Below are 20,012 nucleotides of genomic sequence, written 5' to 3' on the forward strand. Positions count from 1 at the left end.
ACGTGCAGAGGGGGGAGTGGGTTAATGGAACCGTGGAAGATCTGTAGAGGATGGAGCTTGTCAGGGAGACGGAGAGAGGAGCTGGGGAACGAGCAGATAACGGAGACGGCGCGGAGTGTAGGGGACGGAGGGGTGATGGAGGCGTGGTGTGTGGAAGAAGATGGTGGCGGCGGAAACGGGGAGGGCTGTAGGGAAATCGTGCATGATGGAGACGAGGATGGTCGTCTGGGAAGGAGGGTTGACGACGAACAGGAGACTGAAAACTCAATGAACCAGGAACACCTTCTTCCCCTCCGCCAGCATATTCTTGAACACAACAGCACCACCTCCACTTTTTGCGGCATTTATTAGCTTTATGCATTTGACATTAATTTTACACATTTGCGCCCTACTGATTCTTCAGTCGAACAAATCTCAGGCCGTCTAAGTCACAGATAATAAAACAGACCATGAATCCGGTAGGAAAGATGCGATACAGGTGGACAGGACATTTGACACGCTGGCCTTCATCCGTCAGGACACTGAGTCCGGGAGTCGGAGGTCACGTTGCAGTTGCAGATGACGTCGGTCAGGCCGCACTTGGAGTATGGAGTTCAGTTCTGCTTGCCTTGCTCTAAGAGAAATCTCAACGAACTGGAATGATTGCACTGGGAGATTTCCGAGGATGCTACCGGGAGAGGAGGGACTGAGATATGGAGCGAGGTTGGGAATTCTGTGACTTTTTTCGGTGACCTTACAGAGGTGTACAAAGTCACGGGGGACACAGATACGGCGAATGCGCGCTCTCTATTTCCCTCGCACTGGGGTATCGAGAACATTAACGCACATGATTGAGGCGAGAGTAGCTAAAGATAGAAGCGTGGAGCGAGTTTGGGTAGACAAAAGAGACACAATGGGAATGGGGAGATGGGTACAGACGGAGGAGAGAATCTAGGGAGAGACCGGGAACGGAAGCGGGAATTGGGGGAGAGGGAGGCAAGAAACCAGGGTGAAGAAAACGGGGATGAAACAGAGGAAGCGGGAGTGGAGAAGGCTGAGGGGGAGTCTTTAGACGGACGAGGATACAGAGAGGGTAAGATGGTGACTAAGATTGTGATAGAAGGAAAGAGCAGGATATGGTAAGTGTGAGGGGCAGCGGCGCGGAAAGGGTAGTGAGAGTGGTTAAGAGAAATGGAGGAGAAAGAGGGTTTTATCATTATATTTAATTCGGTCCCACTGGTTGGTGACAGAGACCCTGGATCTTTTCAGAAATATCCGGGCACAAAGGTGCAGACTTCTCACAGATGAAGCGGGTACGAACCTGATCGCAAGGTTTATTCTCACTGTACGGTGTACATTTACCGCATTCAAAATCTCCACCGTTAATCCGGCCCAAGGCATTCGAAGCCACTTCTCTGTCAAAGAGGGGTAAACAATTTCAACGCACCTCCAGCAGTCAGTCCCCAAAACCACAGATACCCTCCCTCGCCTTTGACCTGTAGCACCACAACATCTCCCACAACCCCACTTTCCAAACACAGCCCTGTGTCAGTCTGCAGAATACTCCCACTGACCCACTCTCTCCCTGCACCCCTGTGTCAGTCACCAAAGTAATCCCTTGCCCCACTCTCTACCTATAGATCGGTGTCAGAAACCAGAATAATAAGAGTACCAAACCTGCTTCTCACATGCCCGTGTCAATCCACAAAATATTCCCACAGCGCCAGTCCCCCCAAGGCCCCATGTCAGTCCTCGAAATGCTTTCACTGCTTTACTATCTCCCCATAGGCCTATCTTTTGAGCCTAAGTACTCCCATCCCACAGATCAGTGTCAGTCCAAACTATACTCACAGCCTGACTCTCTTCCCACTCTCCCGTGCCTGTCCCCGAAATAATCCCACTCCTCAACCCTCTTCTTAGAGACCTGTGTCAGTCAACAAAACATCTCCTGCTTCCCATGCTCTCCGGACGGACGTCTCTCTGTACCCATAGTGCTCCCACGGAAACATTTTCTCCCCGCAGATCTGTGTCTGTTCCCAAAGTACACCCATCCCTCAATCTCTCCCCACAGACATGTGCCAGGCCCCAAAGTGCTTCCATTACCTCTCTCTGTCCGACAACCTGGGTCAGATCCCAAAAGAGCTCCATAGCTGTTCCCTCACCTCAAGGCCCCGTGCGAGTCCCCACAATATTCCCAATGCCTAGCCTTCTCCCTAAAGATATGTGCCAACCACCTAAAGACTCGCACTTCTCACTCTCGTCCCTCAGACCATGTCAGATTCCACATTTGGAGATGGAATTCTGAGTATCAGAGCGGGTGTGCGGCGGGAGCCATTTTGATTTTTTCTGCTTCTGATCGCGGTTAAGAGAGGCAGGATTGCTCAGACGTGTGACGTTGGGCATTGAAGCGACCGATATTTAAATAGAAAACAGCCTTATGCAGCGGGCAGCGTCGTTTTGCTGGCAGCGGAGTGAGCCGGGAGCAGAGTGAAAGCGAAAGGGCTTTGGCTCAAAGGGCTCAGGTGGATTCTGGCGAGGGAAGGTAGAATTAGCTTTTAATTGTTACTGTTATTTGAGGAAAAGGTTGATTCCGAGTGTGAGGGCAGATTATTGTTCTCGGTGTCGGATGTGCGAGGTCTTGGAGACTCCTTGTCTCCGGGACGTGTACATCTGCTCCAGGTGCGCAGAGCAGCAGATCCTAAGCGACTGTGATAGGGAACTGGATCTGTAGATTCATGACCTTCGTCTGGTCAGTGAGAGGGAGGAGATGATAGAGATGTGTTACAGGCAGGTGGTCACACCAGGGCCACGGGAGGCAGACAGGTGGGTCACGGTTTGGAGAGGCAAGGGGAGGAGTCAAGTACTAGAGAGTACACCAGTGGCTGTACCCCTTGACAATAAGTATTCCTGATTGAGTACTGTTGGGGGGGCAACCTACCTGGGGGTAACGACAGTGGCCGTGCCACCGGCACAGAGTCCGGCCCTGTAGCTCAGAAGCCTAGGGAAAGGAAGAGGAAGGCAGCAGTAATCGGGGACTCGATAGTTAAGTGGACAGATGGGCGATTCTGTGGACGCAGTCAGGAGACCCGGGTGGTAGTTTGCCTCCCTGATGCCAGGGTCGGGGATGTTTCGGATCGCGTCCATGATATCCAGATTTGGGAGTGTGAGGAGCCAGAGGTCGTGGTACATATAGGTAACAATGACATAGATAGGACAAGGGAAGAGTTCCTGCACGGAGAATATAGGGAGCTAGGAAGGGAGTGCCTGTGCCACGTGACAGTGAGAGAAGGAATGGAATGAGGTGGAGAATAAATTCCTGGCTGAAGGATTGGAGCAGTGGTCAAGAGTTCAACTTTCTGAATCACTGGGACCGCTTTTAGGGCAGGTGCGACCTGTACAAAAAGGATGGGTTACATTTGAATCCAGGGGGACAAATATCCTGGCCGGGAGATTTGCTAAGGCTACTGGGGAGATTTTAAACTAGAATGGTTGGAGGGTGGGAATCAATTTGCAGAGACTAGGAGAGAGGAGATTAGGTCACAAATAAAGAAAGCTTGTAGACACTGTGTGAGGGAGGATAGGTAGGTGACAGAGAAGGGGAGCACTCAGACCGAAGATGTAGGGGAGAAGGAAGAAAATGATAACACAGTTGTTTGAGACGTTAAGGATAAACAGAGAGGAAGAGGTTTTTTAAAAGGAGAGTTTTTTAAATGCATCTATTTTAATGCTCGGAGCATTGTATGAAAGGTGGATGAGCTTAGAGCATGGATGGATACCTGGAAATATGATGTTCTAGCAATTAGTGAAACATTGTTTCAGGAGGGGTGTGATTGGCAACTAAATATTCGTGGTTTTCGCTGCTTCAGGTGTGATTGAATCGGAGGTGTTGCATTGCTTGTCAGAGAAAATATTACAGCTGTGGTTAAGCAGGATAGATTAGAGGCCTCGTCTAGGGAGGCTATCTGGGTGGATTTGAGGAATGGGAAAGGTGTAGTAACAATTCTATACCACCTAACGGGGACCGAGAATTGGAGGAGCAAATTGGTTAGGAGATAGCAGATACTTGTAGTAAGCACCCAGGATGTGATTGTGGGAGATTTTAATTTTCCACACATAGAAAGGGAAACACATTCTGAAAAAGGGCTGGATGGTTTGGAGTTGTATAATGTGTGCAGTATAGCTTTTTTTGCAGTAATACATAGAGGTACCAACCAGAGAAGGGGCAGTGTCGGATCTGCTGTTCGGGAATGAGATATATCAGGTGACGGAGGTATGATTTGGAGATCACTTCGGGTCCAAAAGTCACAATACCATTATTTTAAATTTAGTTATGGAGAAGGATAGGACTGGACCCAGAGCTGAGATTTTTGATTGGAGATAGGCTAACTTTGAGGAGATGCGAAAGGATTTAGGAGTGGATTGGGACAATAACAGGGCCTCTGACGGTAATATTTGAAATGTCATTAGGAACGGGGATGCTGCCAGAGGATTTGTGGATTACTCATGTGGTTCCGCTGTTTAAAACGAGTTATAAGAGGAAACCTGGCTAGTATTGGCCTGTCGGTTTGACGTCAGTGGTGGTTAAAATAATGGAAAGTATTCTTGGACATGGTATATATAATTATCTGGATAGACGGTGTCTGATTAGGTGCAGTCAACATGGATTCGTGCGTGGAACGTCATGTTTACTATTTGTTGTTGAGTTTTCTAGGAAGCTGACGATGGTAAAGCAGTTGATTTTGTCTATATGGACTTCAGTAAGGCCTTTGACAAGGTTCCGCACGGAAGGATAGTTAGGAAGGTTAAATAGTTAAGTATTTATATTGAAATAGTAAAATGGATTCAATAGTGGTTGGTTGGAAGATGCCAGAGAGCAGCGGTGGATAACTGTTTGTCAGGTTGGAGGCCGGTGACTAGTGGTGTCCCTCAGGGATCTGTGCTGGATCCAATGCTGTTCTTCATATCTATTAACGATCTGGATGGTGGGGTAGTAAATTGGATTAGTAAATATGCAGATGTTGCTAAGATAGGTGTCGTTATGGATAATGAAGTATGTTTTCAAAGCTTTCAGAGTGATTTAGGCCAGCTGGAAGAGTGAGCTGGAAGATGGCAAATGGAGTTTAATGCTGATAAGCGTGAGGTGCTACTTTTCGATAGGACTCATCAAAATAGGACATACATGGTAAATGGTAGGGCACTCAAGAATGCTGTAGAACCGAGTGATCTAGGAATAATGGTGCACAGTTGCCTGAAGGTGGAATCTCATGTGGATAGGATGGTGAAGAAAACTTTTGGTATGCTGGCCTTTATAAATCATGCAATGGGTATCAGAGTTGGGATGTAATGTTAAAATTGTACAAGGCATTGGTGAGGGCAAATTTGGAGTTCTGTGTACTGCTCTGTCAGAGAATTATGGGAAAGATGTCAAAAAATAAATAGAGTACCGACGAGATTTCTGGAACGTAACCAATGTTTCAGCACGTATTTTACCGGGAAAGGTTGAACAAGTTAGCTCTTTATTCTTTGGAGAGTAGAAGGTTGAGGGGGGGATTGACAGAGGGATTTAAGATTACAAGGGGAATAGGTATATTTAACGCAGATAGGCTTTTACTACTGAGAGTAAGGGAGATTCAAACAAAACGACATGAGTTGAGAGTTAATAGGCAAAAGTTTAGGGGCAACACAAGGGGGAAGTTCTTTACTCAGAGAGTGGTAGCTGTGTGGAACAAGTTTCCAGTAGATTGCAGAGGCAGGTTTGATTATGTCTTAAAAAAAAATAAAATGCCCCGATTCCCCATTTTCTCCCCACAGACCTTGTCAGTCTCCAAACTCATGCCAATGCACATTCCCTTTAGCCAACCATGTCTGACCACAAACTAATCCCACTGCACACAAAATTCCCGCAGCCTGTGCCAGTCCCCAAAATAAATCCACTGCCCACTCGCCTCTCGCAACCTGTATCAATCCGACGGCCCACTTTCTTCTCAGAAACTTGCAAGATCCCATATCTCACCCGTCTTTGCATTTTCCAATCCAATATGAAATGCCTTGGTCGTGGACAGCTTTGCTAATAAAAATCTGTGAAATTAAATTGCTATCATTAATGATTGAATTCGAGCAAAATTTAAGGAGAGTACCTTTATGTCCGACTCCAGGAGAGTGTGAAGAGATGGTGTTAAAGGAGCTTAATTCTGTGTCTCACAACAGGAGAAAATCATGGCACGGTGTGGAGGGAGCCTCACTCTGTGTCTGACGCCCGGGAGTGTGTGATGAGACGGTATGGAGGGAGCGCTCTGTGTCCTACCACGGGAGTGTGAAATGTGACGGTGTGGAGGGAGCTTCATTCTGTGTCTGATCCCGGAAATGTGTGATAGGATAGTGTGGAGGAGATTCTCTCCATTTCTGGCACTGGAAGTGTGTGCTGGGACTAGAAGGGGGGAGCTTCACCTTGTGCCTGACCCTGGAAGTGTGTGATCAAACGGTGTGGAGGGAGCTTCACTCTGGTGTGGATAAATCTTCCGTCGATCATGACACGTACCTCTTCTTCCGCTGAATTTATTTCAAGAAGTTTAGAATCAGTGCTCAAACAATACTCTTTCGCCTCTTTGTAGTAATATTTAAACGTGGATATAAAATAACACCCGTCTTCATTTCTGATCCATTCCTGGGAAAACGTTTGCTCTGAAAGTTAGGAACAAGGAGCAGTGAATCTCCCTGCATACTGTCCATTACATCCGCTGCGTGTCAGACACAGAAAGAGGATCCCTCCTCACCGGCCCATCACACACAACTGGTCAAATACAGAATGAAATACCATCCTCAAAAGTCCCTTGAAAATTCCGAACAAGTAAAAGTCAATCGCCTACATCCACCGGAAGACAGACATAGAATACAATCTCTGCACACCGTCCCGTCACACTCTCGGGGTCAGGTACAAAGTGAAACTTCCTCCACATCGTCCCATCACACAATCCTGGGCTTGAACACACTGTTAATCTCCCACCAGACTTTCTCAACACACAATCCAGTTATCAGAAACAGAGTGAATCTCCCTCCAAACCATCCAATCACACACTTCCGGGGTTAGACACAGAGTGAATCTCCCTCCACATCATCCAATCACACACTCCCAGGATCAGACAGAGACAATCTCCCTTCACACCGTCCCATCCAAAACTTCTGGGATCATACTCGCAATGAAAGTACACAAATTTGGGTTCCGCACAGAATGTCCCGTCACACACTCTCGGGGACAGACGAAGAATGAAGCTCTTGTCTCATGGTCTTATCATACTCTCCCGGTGTCAGACACAGCGATGCTTCTTCCCAACTGTTCCAACACACACGACCGGGGTCAGACACAGAATGAAGCTTTCTCTCCACCACACTATCACACACTCCTTGGGTCAAACATGGAGTGAAGCTCCCTGCACCCTGTCCCATCACACAATGCTGCGGAAAAAACACAGAGTTAGCCTCCATCAACACTTCCCCAACACACCTCTCGTGATCAAATTCGAAATGAAACACTCTCTGCACCATCCCGCCGCATACTCCATTGGTCAGACACAGTAACACAGATGCTCCTTCCGCACGGTAGCATCAAATCGGACAGGGGTCAGAAAACGAGAAAAGACACCCCCCACACCGTCCAATCACACAGTCCCGGGGTCAGACACAGTGACGCTGGATCCATACTGTCCCATCAGACATTCCCGGAGTGAGACATCGAGTGAAGCTGTAATGTTACGTTTCACAATCTCGTGTTCAGACACAGAGTGAATCCACCTCCACAATGTCCCATCACACTCTCCTGGATTCAGTGACAGTGTGAAACTTCCTCCACGCAGCCCCATCACACACTCACGGGGTCAAACACAGAGTGAATCACCCACCAATCCATCACCATACACTCCCGATGTCAAGCACAGAGTGACGCTTCCTCTCTCCATGCCTGCCCTGTGATGAGGAGCGGGTGAAAGAGGGGGATGATGCCTCACCTCTTCTGATGGTCAATAATTCACAGATTTGAGCTTTGGTCTCATTGACAGATCTGTACTTCGTTTCCATCTCAGTGAACTGGTTACGGAGAATGGACCGATTACAGTTGAATGCGGAGAGCTTGGATTGAAGGGTTGATTTTAACTTATGGTAGTTTCGGTCAGAGGTGACCTTAGACTGATGAATCTGTGACACTGAGAGAGATGGTGAGGGATGTTTAGCGTTTACTGTGATACGTGACTCAGCGTCACGGTACCATATAACCATATAACAATATAACAATCACAGCACGGAAACAGGCCATCTCGGCCCTCCTAGTCCGTGCCGAACTATTAATCTCACCAAGTCCCAACTACCCGCACTCAGCCCATAACCCTCCCCTCCTTTCCTGTCCAGATACCTATCCAATTTTACCTTAAATGACACAACTGAACTGGCCTCTACTACTTCTACAGGAAGCTCACTCCACACAGCTATCACTCTCTGAGTAAAGACATACCCCCTCGTGTTTCCCTTAAACCTGCCCCCTAACTCTCAAATCATTTCCTCTCGTTTGAATCTCCCCTACTCTCAGTGGAAACAGCCTATTCATGTCAACTCCATCTATCCCTCTCAAAATTTTAAATACCTCGATCAAATCCCCGCTCAACCTTCTGCGCTCCAATTAATAGAGGCCTAACTTGTTTAACCTTTCTCTGTAACTTAAGGGCTGAAACCCAGGTAACATCCTAGTAAATCGTCTCTGCGCTCTCTCTAATTTATTGATATCTTTCCTATAATTCGGTGACCAGAACTGCACACAATAATCTAAATTTGGCCTTACCAAAGCCTTGTACAATTTTAACATTACATCCCAACGTCTGTACTCAATGCTCTGATTTATAAAGGCCAGCGTTCCAAAAGCCTTCTTCACCACCCTATCTACATGAGACTCCACCTTCAGGGAACTATGCACTGTTATTCCTAGATCTCTCTGTTCCACTGCATTCCTCAATGCCCTACCATTTACCCTGTATGTTCTATTTGGATTATTCCTGCCAAAATGTAGAACCTCACACTTCTCAGCATTGAAATCCATCTGCCAACGTTCAGCCTATTCTTCCAACCGGCATAACTCTCCCTGCAAGCTTTGAAAACCAACTTCATTATCCACAACACCTCCTACCTTAGTATCATCGGCATATTTACTAATCCAATTTACCACCCCATCATCCAGATCATTTATGTATATTACAAACAACATTGGGCCCAAACCGGATCCCTGAGGCACCCCGCTAGTCACTGGCCTTCATCCCGATAAACACTTATCCACCACTATCTCTGGCAGCTCCCATCTAGCCACTGTTGAATCCATTTTATTACTCCAGCATTAATACCTAAAGACTGAACCTTCTTAACTAACCTTCCATGTGGAACTTTGTCAAAGGCTTTGCTGAAGTCCATATAGACTACATCCACTGCCTTACCCTCGTCAACCTTCCACGTAACTTCTTCAAAATATTCAATAAGATTTGTCAAACATGACCTTCCACGCACAAATCCATGCTGGCTACTCCTAATCAGATCCTTTCTATCCATATAATTATTAATACTATCTCTAAGAATACTTGCCATTAATTTACCCACCACTGATGTCAAACTGACAGGACTATAATTGCGAGGCTTACTTCTAGAACCCTTTTTAAACAACAGAACCACATGAGCAATACGCCAATCCTCCGGCACAATCCCCGTTTCTAATGACATCTTAAAGATCTCCGTCAGAGCTCCTGCTATTTCTACACAAACTTCCCTCAAGGTCCTGGGGAATATCCTGTAAGGACCCGGAGATGTATCCAATTTTAAATTTCTTAAATGCGCCAGTATTCCACCTCTTTAGTTGTCATAGGATCTATAACTTCATTACTTGTTTCCCACGCCTTACACAATTCAATATCCTTCTCCTGAGTGAATACCGAAGAGAAGAAATCGTTCAAAATCTCTCCCATCTCCCTCGGCTCCACACATAGCTGACCACTTTGATTCTCTAAGGGGCCCTCACTATCCTCTTGCTTTTTAATATAACTGCAGAAACCTTTCGGTTTTTCCTTCAGCTTATTTGCTAAACCAACCTCGTATCTTTTTTTTAGCTTTTCTAATCACTTTCTTAAGATTCCTTTTACATTTTTTATATTCCTCGAGCAATTCCTCTACTCCATGCTGCCTATATCTATTGTAGACATCCCTCTTTTTCCGAACCAAATTTCTAATATCCCTTGAAAACCATGGTGCTTTCAAACCTTTAACCTTTCCTTTCAACCTAAAAGGAACATAAAGATTCTGTACCCTCATAATTTCACCCTTAAATGACCTCCATTTCTCCATTGCCTCCTTCCCATAAAACAACTTGACCCAATCCACTCTCACTAAATCCCTTCGCATCTCCTCAAAGTTAGCCTTTCTCCAATCAAAAATCTCAACTCTAGATCCTGTCGTGTCCTTCTCCATAATTATATTGAAGCTAATGCTATTCTGATCACTGGACCCGAGTGCTCCCCAACACATACATCTGTCAGCTTACCTATCGCATTCCCTAACAGGAGATCCAACACTGGGCCATCTCTAGTCGGTACTTATATGCATTGTTGCAAAAAAACTATGCTGCACACATTTCACAAACTCAAAACCATCCAGGCCTTTTACAGAATGAGCTTCCCAGTCTACGTGTGGAAAATTAAAATCTCCCTCAATCACCACCTTGTGTTTGGTACAAATATCTGCTATCTCCTTACGCATTTGCTCTTCAAACTCATGCTCCCCATTAGGTGGCCTATAATACACTCCTATCAGTGCTACTACACCCAATTCCTCAATTCTTCCCAAATAGTCTCCCTAGAGGAGCTCTCTAATCTATCCTTCCGAAGCACCGCCATAAGATTTTCTCGGACAAGCAAAGTAACACCTCCTCATCTGGCCCCTCCTACTCTATCACACCTGAAGCAACTAAATCCAGGAATATTTAGTTGCCAATCACACCCTTCCTGCAACCATGTTTCACTAATAGCTACAACATCATAATTCCAGGTATCAATCCACGCATTAAACTCATCCACCTTTCTTACAAAGCTCCTAGCATTAAAATAGATACATTTAAGACACTCTCCACCCCATCCTCTCTTTTCATCCCTAACAATGCATTCAAATTTATTATCCATTTCTTTCTTCTCCCCTACAGCTTCGGGCTGAGCGCATCCCTTCTCGATCGCCTGCCTTTCCTCCCTCACACACTGTCTATTTACTTGCTCTACTGGTGAACTAACCTCCTCTCTCATGGTTTCCTCAAATTGATTCCCGCCCCCCCCCCCCTATCTTACTAGATTATACTCTGCCCTGTAGCCCTGGCAACCTCCCCGCCAGGATATTGGTCCCCCCAGGATTCAAGTGTAATCCGTACTTCTTGAACAGGTCACGCCTGCCCCAGAAGAGGTCCCAATGATCCAGAAACTTGAGTCCTTGCCCCCTGCTCCAATCCCACAGCCACGCATTCATCCTCCACCTAATTCTATTCCCACTCTCACTGTCGCGAGATTACTACCTTTGCCGGTCCTTCTTCTTAACGGCCTTCCTAACTCCCTATATCTCGTTCCAGGATCTCTTCCCCTTTCCTACCTATGTCATTGGTACCTACATGTACCACGACCTCTGGCTCCTTACCCTCCCACTTCAGGATATCTTGGACGCGATCAGAAACGTCCCGACCCCTGGCACCAGGTAGGCAAATTACCATCCGGGACTCCCGTTCACCTCCACAGAACCGCCTGTCTGAACCCCTGACTATCGAGTCCCCTATTACTATGGTCCACTTTCTTCTATCACTACCCTTCTGAGCTACAGGGCCGTCCTCTGTTGCGGAGACCCGGCAGCTGTCATTTCCAACAAGAAGGCTGTCCCCCCCCCCAACAGAACTCAAACATGAGTCCTTATTGTCAAGGGGTACAGCCACCGGGGTACTCTCTAGTACCTGCCTCTTCCCCTTCCTGACCGTGACCCACCTATCTGCCTCCCGTGGCCCCGGACTGACCACCTGCCTGTAACTCCTCTCAATCACCTCCTCACTCTCCCTGACCAGGCGATGTCATCGAGCTGCAGCTCCAGTTCCCTAACTCGGCCCCTCAGGAGCTGCAGTTCGGTGTAACTGGCACAGATGTGGATGTACGGGAGGCTCGGAGACCCCAGGACCTCGATATCCGACAACAAGAACAACAAGCTGCCCTCACACTCATACTTCCCAAATAACTGAAAAATAACAAGAACTAAAAGATAAGCCTACTCTGCCCTCATCAGCCTATGCCCCCTGAGCCCAAGCCCTACACTCTCCTCCCGGCGCACTCCGCTGCCCGCAAACGAAGCTGCCCGCTTCTTAAGGCTGCGTTCTTTTTATATCTTCCCTCCTTCCCATGCCTCCTCACGCGCCTGCGCAGTCCCGCCTCTCAGAACTCTGATCTGAGACGCAGTTGGACAATTTGAAAATGGCCGCCGCCGCACTGCCTCTCAAAGCCTCGTTGTCCTCTTCCAAAAGATTACCATTTAATACCGAACGGTTAACAGAGAGTGTTGCGTCACTGTCACGGTGAAGGGTGTCACAGTGATGCATGTGCTTGTGGCACAGTGAGAGGCGTTGTCGCCACCTTGTGGGGCGAGTCTGAGTCACGCTGAGGGGTATATCAATGCCCCGCTAAAGGTTTTGTTGTTGTTACTATCGGGGTCTGCGTTACTATCGAGCGGGGCATGTCCGAGTTGCTCTGAGTGGCGTGTCGATGTCGCTGTGATAGGAGTTTCTGTGCCCCGGCGGGAGGTGACCAGGTCACAGTGAAGTGTATCTCGATGTCAAGGCGAAGTAAATGTCAGCATGAGGGACCTTGTGGTGTCACGTTGGGTGAAGTATCTGTGTGGGGCGCGCTGTGCTCTCAGAGCGGTGTATGTCTGCGTCACCGTGAGAGACATGTCATGACCACGGTGTGTGTGAGAGGGTCACGCTGAGGTGTGTGTCGCTGTCACCGACCGTACTAAGTCAGTATCATTCTTTGCCTGTGTTCGGGTGAGGTGAGGGTAATTGCCTCAGTGAGCGGTGCATCGGTGTTATGTTAAGGGGTGATACTGTCTCGGTAAGGGGTATTACAGTGACGTGTGAGTCTTTGTCACGATGCGGTGCAGAGCGGATCACGCTGAAGAGCGTGAAGGTGTCTCGGTGTACGGTACCTCAGTGTCACGGTAAAGAGCGTGTCGGTGTCACTGTGAGGTGTGTTTCGGTGTCGTCTTGAGGAGTTTATCAGTGACACGGGCAGGGGCTTGCCGATATTACAGTGAGGGGTGCGTTGCTGTCAGTGTGACAGCCACGTGTGTGTCACAGCGATGTTTGTGTCAGTGTCGCGGTCAGGACTGTATCTCTGTCTCGTTGAAGGTCGTGACCGTGCTACGGCAACAACATTGTTGATGTTATGGTGAATGCCGTGTCGTGGTCAGGACGAGTCTTGATTATGTTACGGTAAGGGCCGTGTTTTTATTACGGTTCGAGTGTGTCCATGTTTTGGTGATGCGTTTTAAACTGTGTTACAGTGAGGGGCGTGTGGGTGTCAATATTTAGGGTCTGACTCCACTCACCATGGATCGAGAGACCAGTCACTATCACGATGAGGGCGGCTGTGACTAGGCAGAGTAGGCAGATCAGACGGTGCGGTCTATTTCCGATCTTCATTTTCGACTGCTGTTCATCCGCAGCTGTAGAGAGAGAAGACGACCATACAACCATAAGATATAGTGGCAGAAGTAGGTCATTCGGGCCATCGAATCTGGTCCGCCATTCAATCATGGCCTGATCTAATACTAGTCATCCCCACTCCTCTGCCTTCTTCCTATACCCTTTGAAACGCCGCCTCGTCAAGAACCTACCTCTCTCTGCCTTAAATGCACCCAGTGACTTGGCTTCCACATCTGCTCGTGGTAACAAATTCCACAGATTTACCTCCCTCTGACTAAAGTAATTTCTCTGCCTCGCATTTTTAAACGTACGACCTTCAATCCTGAAGTTGTGCCCTCTTGTCCTGGAATCCCTTACAACAGGAAGTAACATTTCCATATCTAGTGTGTGCAGGAATTTTAACATTCAGGATTTTATATGAGATCCTCCCTCATTCTCCTGAACTCCAGGGAACACAGCCCAAGAGCTGCCAGACATTCTTCATGCGGTAACCCTTTCGTTCCTGGAATTATTCTCGTTAATCTTCTCTGAACCCTCGCTAATGGAAATAAGGAGAAATCATGCTTGAATAATCTTCGGCTATTTTTTGAGGATGTAATTATGAAAATGGACAAGTGAGAGCCGGTGGATGTAGTGTACCTGCACTTTCAGAAAGCCATTGATAAGGCCCCACATAGGAGATTAGGGGGCAAAATTAGAGCGCATGGTATTGGGGGTAGGGTACTAACATGGATATAACATTGGTTGGCAGACAGGAAACGAAGAGTACTGATAAACGAGTGCTTTTGAGAATGGCAGGTAGTGACTCAAGGGGTACCGAAAGGCTCGGTGCTTGGAGAGCAACTTTTTACAATATACATTAATGATTTAAATGAAGGGATTAAACGTACCATCAGCGAATTAGCAGACACAAAGCTGGTGGCGGTGTGAAAGATGGGGAGGATGATAGGAGATTGCAGAATGACTTGGCCAGGTTGGCTGGGCGGGCAGATGCATGGCAGATGCAGTTTCATGTGGATAAATGTGAGTTTATCCACTTTGGTGGCAAGAATAGGAAGGGAGATTAATATCTGAATGGTGTCAAGTTAGGAAAAGAGGAAGTACAACGAGATTTGGGTGTTTTTGTACATAAATCACTGAAAGTAAACATGCAGGTACACCAGGCAGTGAAGGAAGCTTATGGCACGTTAGCCTTCATATCAAGGAGAGTTGAGTATCGGAGCAAAGAGGTCCTTCTGCAGTCATACAGGGCCCTGGTGAGTCCACAGCTGGAGCATTGTGTTCAGTTTTGGTCTCCAAATTTGAGGAATGACATTTTTGATATTCAGGGAGTGCAGCGTACATTCATGAGGTAAATACCCGGGGTGGCGGGACTGTCATATGTTGAAAGATTGGAGCGACAGGGCTTGTATACACTGGAATTTAGAAGAATGAGAGGGGATATGATTGAGGCTTATAAGATTATTAAGGGATTGGACAGGTTAGAGGCAGGAAACATGTTCCCGATCTTCGTGGAGCCCAGAACCTGAGGCCACAGTTTAAGAATAAGGGGTAGACCATTTAGAACGGAGTTCAGGAAAAACACTTTCACCTAGCGAGCTGAGGATCTATGGAATGCTCTCCCTCAGAAGACAGTGGAGGCCAATCCTCTGGATCCATTCAAGCAAGAGTTCGCTAGAGCTCTTAAAGATAGCGGAGTCAAGGGATTTGGTGAGAAAGCAGGAGCGGGGTACTGATTGCGAATGATCAAACATGATCAGATTGAATGGTGGTGCTGGCTCCTGTGGCAGAATGGCCTACTCCTGCATCTGTTGGCTATTGACTGTAATATCAGTATAAATATGGAGATTAAAACTGCAACAAAAAAAAACCTCTATGTGTGGTCTAATGATTACCTTATGGTGCCTCATAAACACATCCCTGCTCTTATATTATGTACATCTAGAACTGAATGTCAAGATTTCATTCGCTTTCTTCACCACCAACCGAACCTGGAGATTAACCTTCAGGGTATCTTGCACAAATTCCCCCAAGTACCTTTGCAACTCTGACTTTAGAATTTTCTCTACATCTAAATATTAGTCCATTGAATCAACGTGGCCAAGTGTCAGAAATCTCAGTTGGAGAGCATATTTCAGAGAGTGATCATAATTCTATCTCCTATATAACGGCACTGAAGAGAGATAGGAGCAGACAAGTTAGAAAAACGTTTAATTGGAGTCGGGGAGTTATGAGGCTATCAGGCAGGAATTTGGAAGCTTAAATAAGAAACAGATGATATCAGTAAAAAGTACGGATGAAATCTGCAAATGTATAGAGGATATTTGTGTGGAGTTCTGCATAGGTAGATTCCAATGAGACTGAGAATATATGGTAAGGGACAGGAACAGTGGTGTACAAAGGCTGTAATAAATCTAGTCAAGAAGAAAAGAACCAGCTTGCAAAAGGGTCCGAGAGCCAGATAATGTTAGAGATCAAGAGAATTGTACGGCTAACAAGAAAGAACTTAAAAGGGAATTTCGGAGAGCCAGAAGGGGCCATGTGAAACCTTGGCGGGTAAGATTAAGGAGCTCCCCAAGGGATTGTACAAGTATGAAAAGAGTAAGAGGATAAGCCGTGAAAGGATAGGACCTATCAAATGTGATAGTGGGGAAACTGTGGGTGGAAGCGGAGGTAATAGCGAAGGTACTTATTGACCACTTTGCTTCGGTATTCACTATGGAAAATAATCTGCTTGACAGTAGTTATGACTTGCAGCAGACTGAAAAGCCTGAGCACTTAGATATTAAGAATCCGGATGTGCTGGTGATTTTGGAAAGGATCAAGTTGGATAGGTCGCCGGGACCGGATGGCATGTACCCCAGGTTACTGCGGGAGGCGATGGAGGAGATTGCTGAGCCTCTGCTGATGATCTTTCTATGATCGATGGGGACGGGAGAGGTTCCGGAGGATTGGAGGCTTGAGGATGTTGTTCCTTTACTCAAGAAAGGGAGCAGAGATAGCCCAGGAAATTATACTCAAGTAAGTCGTACCGCAGTGGTTGTTAAGTTGATGGAGAGAATCCTGAGAGGCAGGATTTTTGAACATTTGGAGAGCTATAACATGCTTAGGAGCAGTCAGCATGGCTTTGTCAAGTGGAGGTTGTGCGATACCAGCCTAATTTAATTTTATGAGGATGTGCCTAAACATATTGATGAAGGAAAAGCAGTAGATGTACTGTATATGGTTTCCAGCGAGGCATTTGATAAGGTATGCCATGCAAGGCATGTTGAGAAAGTAAAGAGGCTTGGGATCCAATGGGACTTTGCTTTGTGGATCGAGAACCGGCTTGCCCACAGAAGGCGAAGTGTGGATGTAGACGGGTCATATTTTGCATGGAGGCCGGTCACCAGTGTTGTGACTCAGGAATCTGTTCTGGGATCCTTCCTCATCGTGATTTTTATAAATACCCTGGATGAGGAAGTGGAGAGATTGGTTAGTATATTTGCAGATTACACAAAGGTTGAAGGTTTTGTGGATAGTTCGGAGGGCTGTCAGTGGTTACAGTGGAACATTGATGCGATGCACATCTGGGCTGAGAAGTGGAAGATGGAGTTCAACCGAGATAGGTTTGCGGTGGTTCATTTTGCTAGGTCAAATATGTTAGCAGTATATAGTATTAATTGTAAGACACTTGGCAGTGTGGAAGATTAGAGGGATCTTGGGGTCCGAGTCCCTAGGACGCTCAAAGCATCTGCACAGGTTGTCTCTGCGGTTAAGATGACCTTCATCAATCGTGGAAGTTAATTTAGGAACCAAGATGTAATGTTGCAGCTCTACAGGACCTTGCTAATTCCCATCTGGAGTTCTACGCTCAGCTCCGGTCGCCTTACTATAGAAAAGATGGGAAAACCGTAGAAACGGTGCAGAGTAAAGTTATAAGGATTTTGCCTGGATTAGGGAGCATGCCTTAAGAGAATAGGTTAAGTGAACTTGGCCTTTTCTCCTTGGAGCGAAGGAGTATGAGTTAGAGCTGACAGACGTGTAAAAGATGATGAGAGGCATTGATAGTAAGAGGCTTTCCTCCAGGGCTGAAATGGTTCCGAAAGAGGACACAGTTTTAAGGTGCTGGGGAGTAGTTACAGAGGAGATGTCAGTGGTAAGTTTTTTTACTCAGAGAGTGGAGGGTGCGTGGAGTGGACTGCTGGCAACGGTGGTGGTGCTGAATACGATAGGGTGTTTTAAGAGGCTTTTAGAGTGATACATGGAGCATAGTAAAATAGAAGGCTTTAGGTAGGGCTAGTAATTTCTAAGCTGGGTACATATTCGGCATAACCTAGTGTGCCAAAGGGCCTGTATAGTGCAGTAGATTTTCTATGTTTCTTTGTTTACCCAGATGGTATACCATCTATGGAACGAGCTGCCAGAGGAAGTGGTCTATTCGGGTACATTAGGAACGTGGAGACTTGGGGCATGACTTGTGAGACTCTCCAGAATGACGTCAATACAGCGACCGCTGACCTGTCTGTGCAGTGATTGGCTGCTCGCCGGGCCGCGAGGCGTTGCGGTGATCCTCAGACTCAGCAATGAGGGTTTCGTCTTTCGAAAAGTTCAGCTCTGCGTAGGTGGCGGTCAGACCGTCTGGGGAGGAGAGACGGAGAATATGAGTGTGTGTGTGTGTGTGTGTGTGTGTGTGTGTGTGTCTGAGAGAGAGAGAGAGAGAGAGAGAGAGAGAGAGAGAGAGAGAGAGAGAGAGAGAGAGAGAGAGAGAGAGAGAGAGAGAGAGAGAGAGAGAGAGAGAGAGAAGAATGGATGGAAGACGATGAGTGAAGGAACATTGACAGGGGTGAGAGAGAGAAAAAGTGGGGAGAGGTAGAAGAGAGGACAAGGTGGACAGGTGAAGAGACAAACAGTGCGAGAGGGAGAGTGAGAGAGGGGAAAACAGAAGGATAAGAGAAACCGAAGAGAGCGCGAAGCAGAAAGAGGGGAGCGGTGGATAGAGAAAAATAAAGTGTCTGGAGTGGGAGTGAGTGGAAATTTGGGGAGGGAGGGAGAGGGGATGGACACGGAGATAGATTGAGAGAAATAACAGGGAGCGAGAGGATGCGGAAGTGGAAGAGGGGGAGAAGGGCGGTGTGATAGAGGGGCTGTAGAACGTTTGAAAAGTGAGAGAGAATGAAGTGGCGAGTCGGTAGAAAGAGTGAGATGAGGGAAAGAGTGGGGAGAGTAGGGGTTGAAAGATGGAGAAAGGCAAAAGGGCGTAAGGTGAAAGTCGTGACAGAAGGGGAATAGAGGAAGAGAGGTGTGAGAAATCGTGGAGAGAGGATGAACGAGGTACGGGCGAGAACGGGGGAAAAGAGGGAGAGGGTTAGTGAGGTAGTAGGAGAAAGAGGCAGCGAGGAGATGGAGAGAGGGAATAGAGACTGGGGCAAGAAAGAGTAGAGTGAGGTTTTAATTTTATATAGCGCCCCTCCCACTGTCCTCTATCCTCATCAGTCCACCCTCGGTGCTTCCTGCTCTCTGCCATCCCCACAGCTCTCCTTTCTAATGTCTCCTGCTCAGCACCCCTCCCGCAGTACAACCACCATACCGCCCTTCCTATGACATTCGCTCTTTACTGACCCCTCCCACAACACGAAGAGAGAGTTCATAGGGCAACCTCTATACTGCCCCTCCCCAGTTCTAACTCCACTCCCTACCCCGAGTGCAAGGCTCTGGGCCAATCCTCCAACAGATCTCCCTCCTCATCGCCTATCCCACCTTTCAGCTGCGGACAGAACAGTGAGCGTGATGGGTTCGTGGGGTCCCTCTGATTAATCGCTAGTCAATTGAGCTCCTTCCCTGAGATCTACCGACAGCAACGAACACATCACCTCAATACAGTCAAACTGACAGAGATGAAACTGACCTCCACTGTCCGGAGCCGGGGAACAGAGATGGTCCTGAGATTAAGTTCCACGTACGATACGTCAGGTTCAGCTGGGGACAGAACAGTGAGAGTCAGTGAGGCTCCCTCCACCCGTCAGATCACACACACCCGGAATCAAACACAGATTGGAGGTCTCTCTACCCCCGTTTTTTATCTGACCCACTCACCGTTGGAAGGAGACTGTGCATTCGTTTCTCCGAACTTCACATTTACGTAGGTCTTGCCTTCGTCCATTTTGTACAGGACTCTCTGTGACTCTGAGCTGAAAAACGACCGTTGTCGGAGTAACCCGTGATGAGAAGGCGGTCAAACCGACACCAGCAAACTCCAGATGGACAGATGATAAAGAGAGGAAACGAAAGCAGGGGGAGGAATTGCGGAGAGGAC

General features: G+C 47.2%; 1 protein-coding gene across 1 annotated transcript; it reads right to left on the reverse strand.

Moving 5' to 3' along the window:
• Nucleotides 1-427: 427 nt before the first annotated feature.
• On the reverse strand, nt 428-19,859 carry LOC132388973 (oxidized low-density lipoprotein receptor 1-like). The gene is made up of 6 exons (XM_059961396.1): nt 19,793-19,859; nt 18,218-18,337; nt 7,980-8,174; nt 6,518-6,660; nt 5,993-6,057; nt 428-1,394 (listed from the first exon to the last, which is right to left on the reverse strand). The coding sequence occupies exons 1-6, from the start codon at nt 19,857-19,859 to the stop codon at nt 1,202-1,204; spliced, it is 783 nt and encodes a 260-aa protein (XP_059817379.1). The 3' UTR covers nt 428-1,201.
• Nucleotides 19,860-20,012: the final 153 nt, after the last annotated feature.

Source organism: Hypanus sabinus, unplaced genomic scaffold (genome assembly GCF_030144855.1).
Source record: "Hypanus sabinus isolate sHypSab1 unplaced genomic scaffold, sHypSab1.hap1 scaffold_445, whole genome shotgun sequence".
NCBI lineage: Eukaryota > Metazoa > Chordata > Chondrichthyes > Myliobatiformes > Dasyatidae > Hypanus > Hypanus sabinus.

Excerpts from the sequence above, each read along its gene's own strand:
- LOC132388973 (XM_059961396.1), bottom strand. The coding sequence starts at position 19,859 with ATGGACGAAGGCAAGACCTACGTAAATGTGAAGTTCGGAGAAACGAAT. Across the intron at positions 6,661-7,979 it reads ATTATTGACCATCAGAAGAG|AGCAAACGTTTTCCCAGGAA; the intron begins GTGAGGCATCAT and ends CCTAACTTTCAG. Across the intron at positions 1,395-5,992 it reads ATTGGAAAATGCAAAGACGG|AGAAGTGGCTTCGAATGCCT; the intron begins GTGAGATATGGG and ends CCTCTTTGACAG.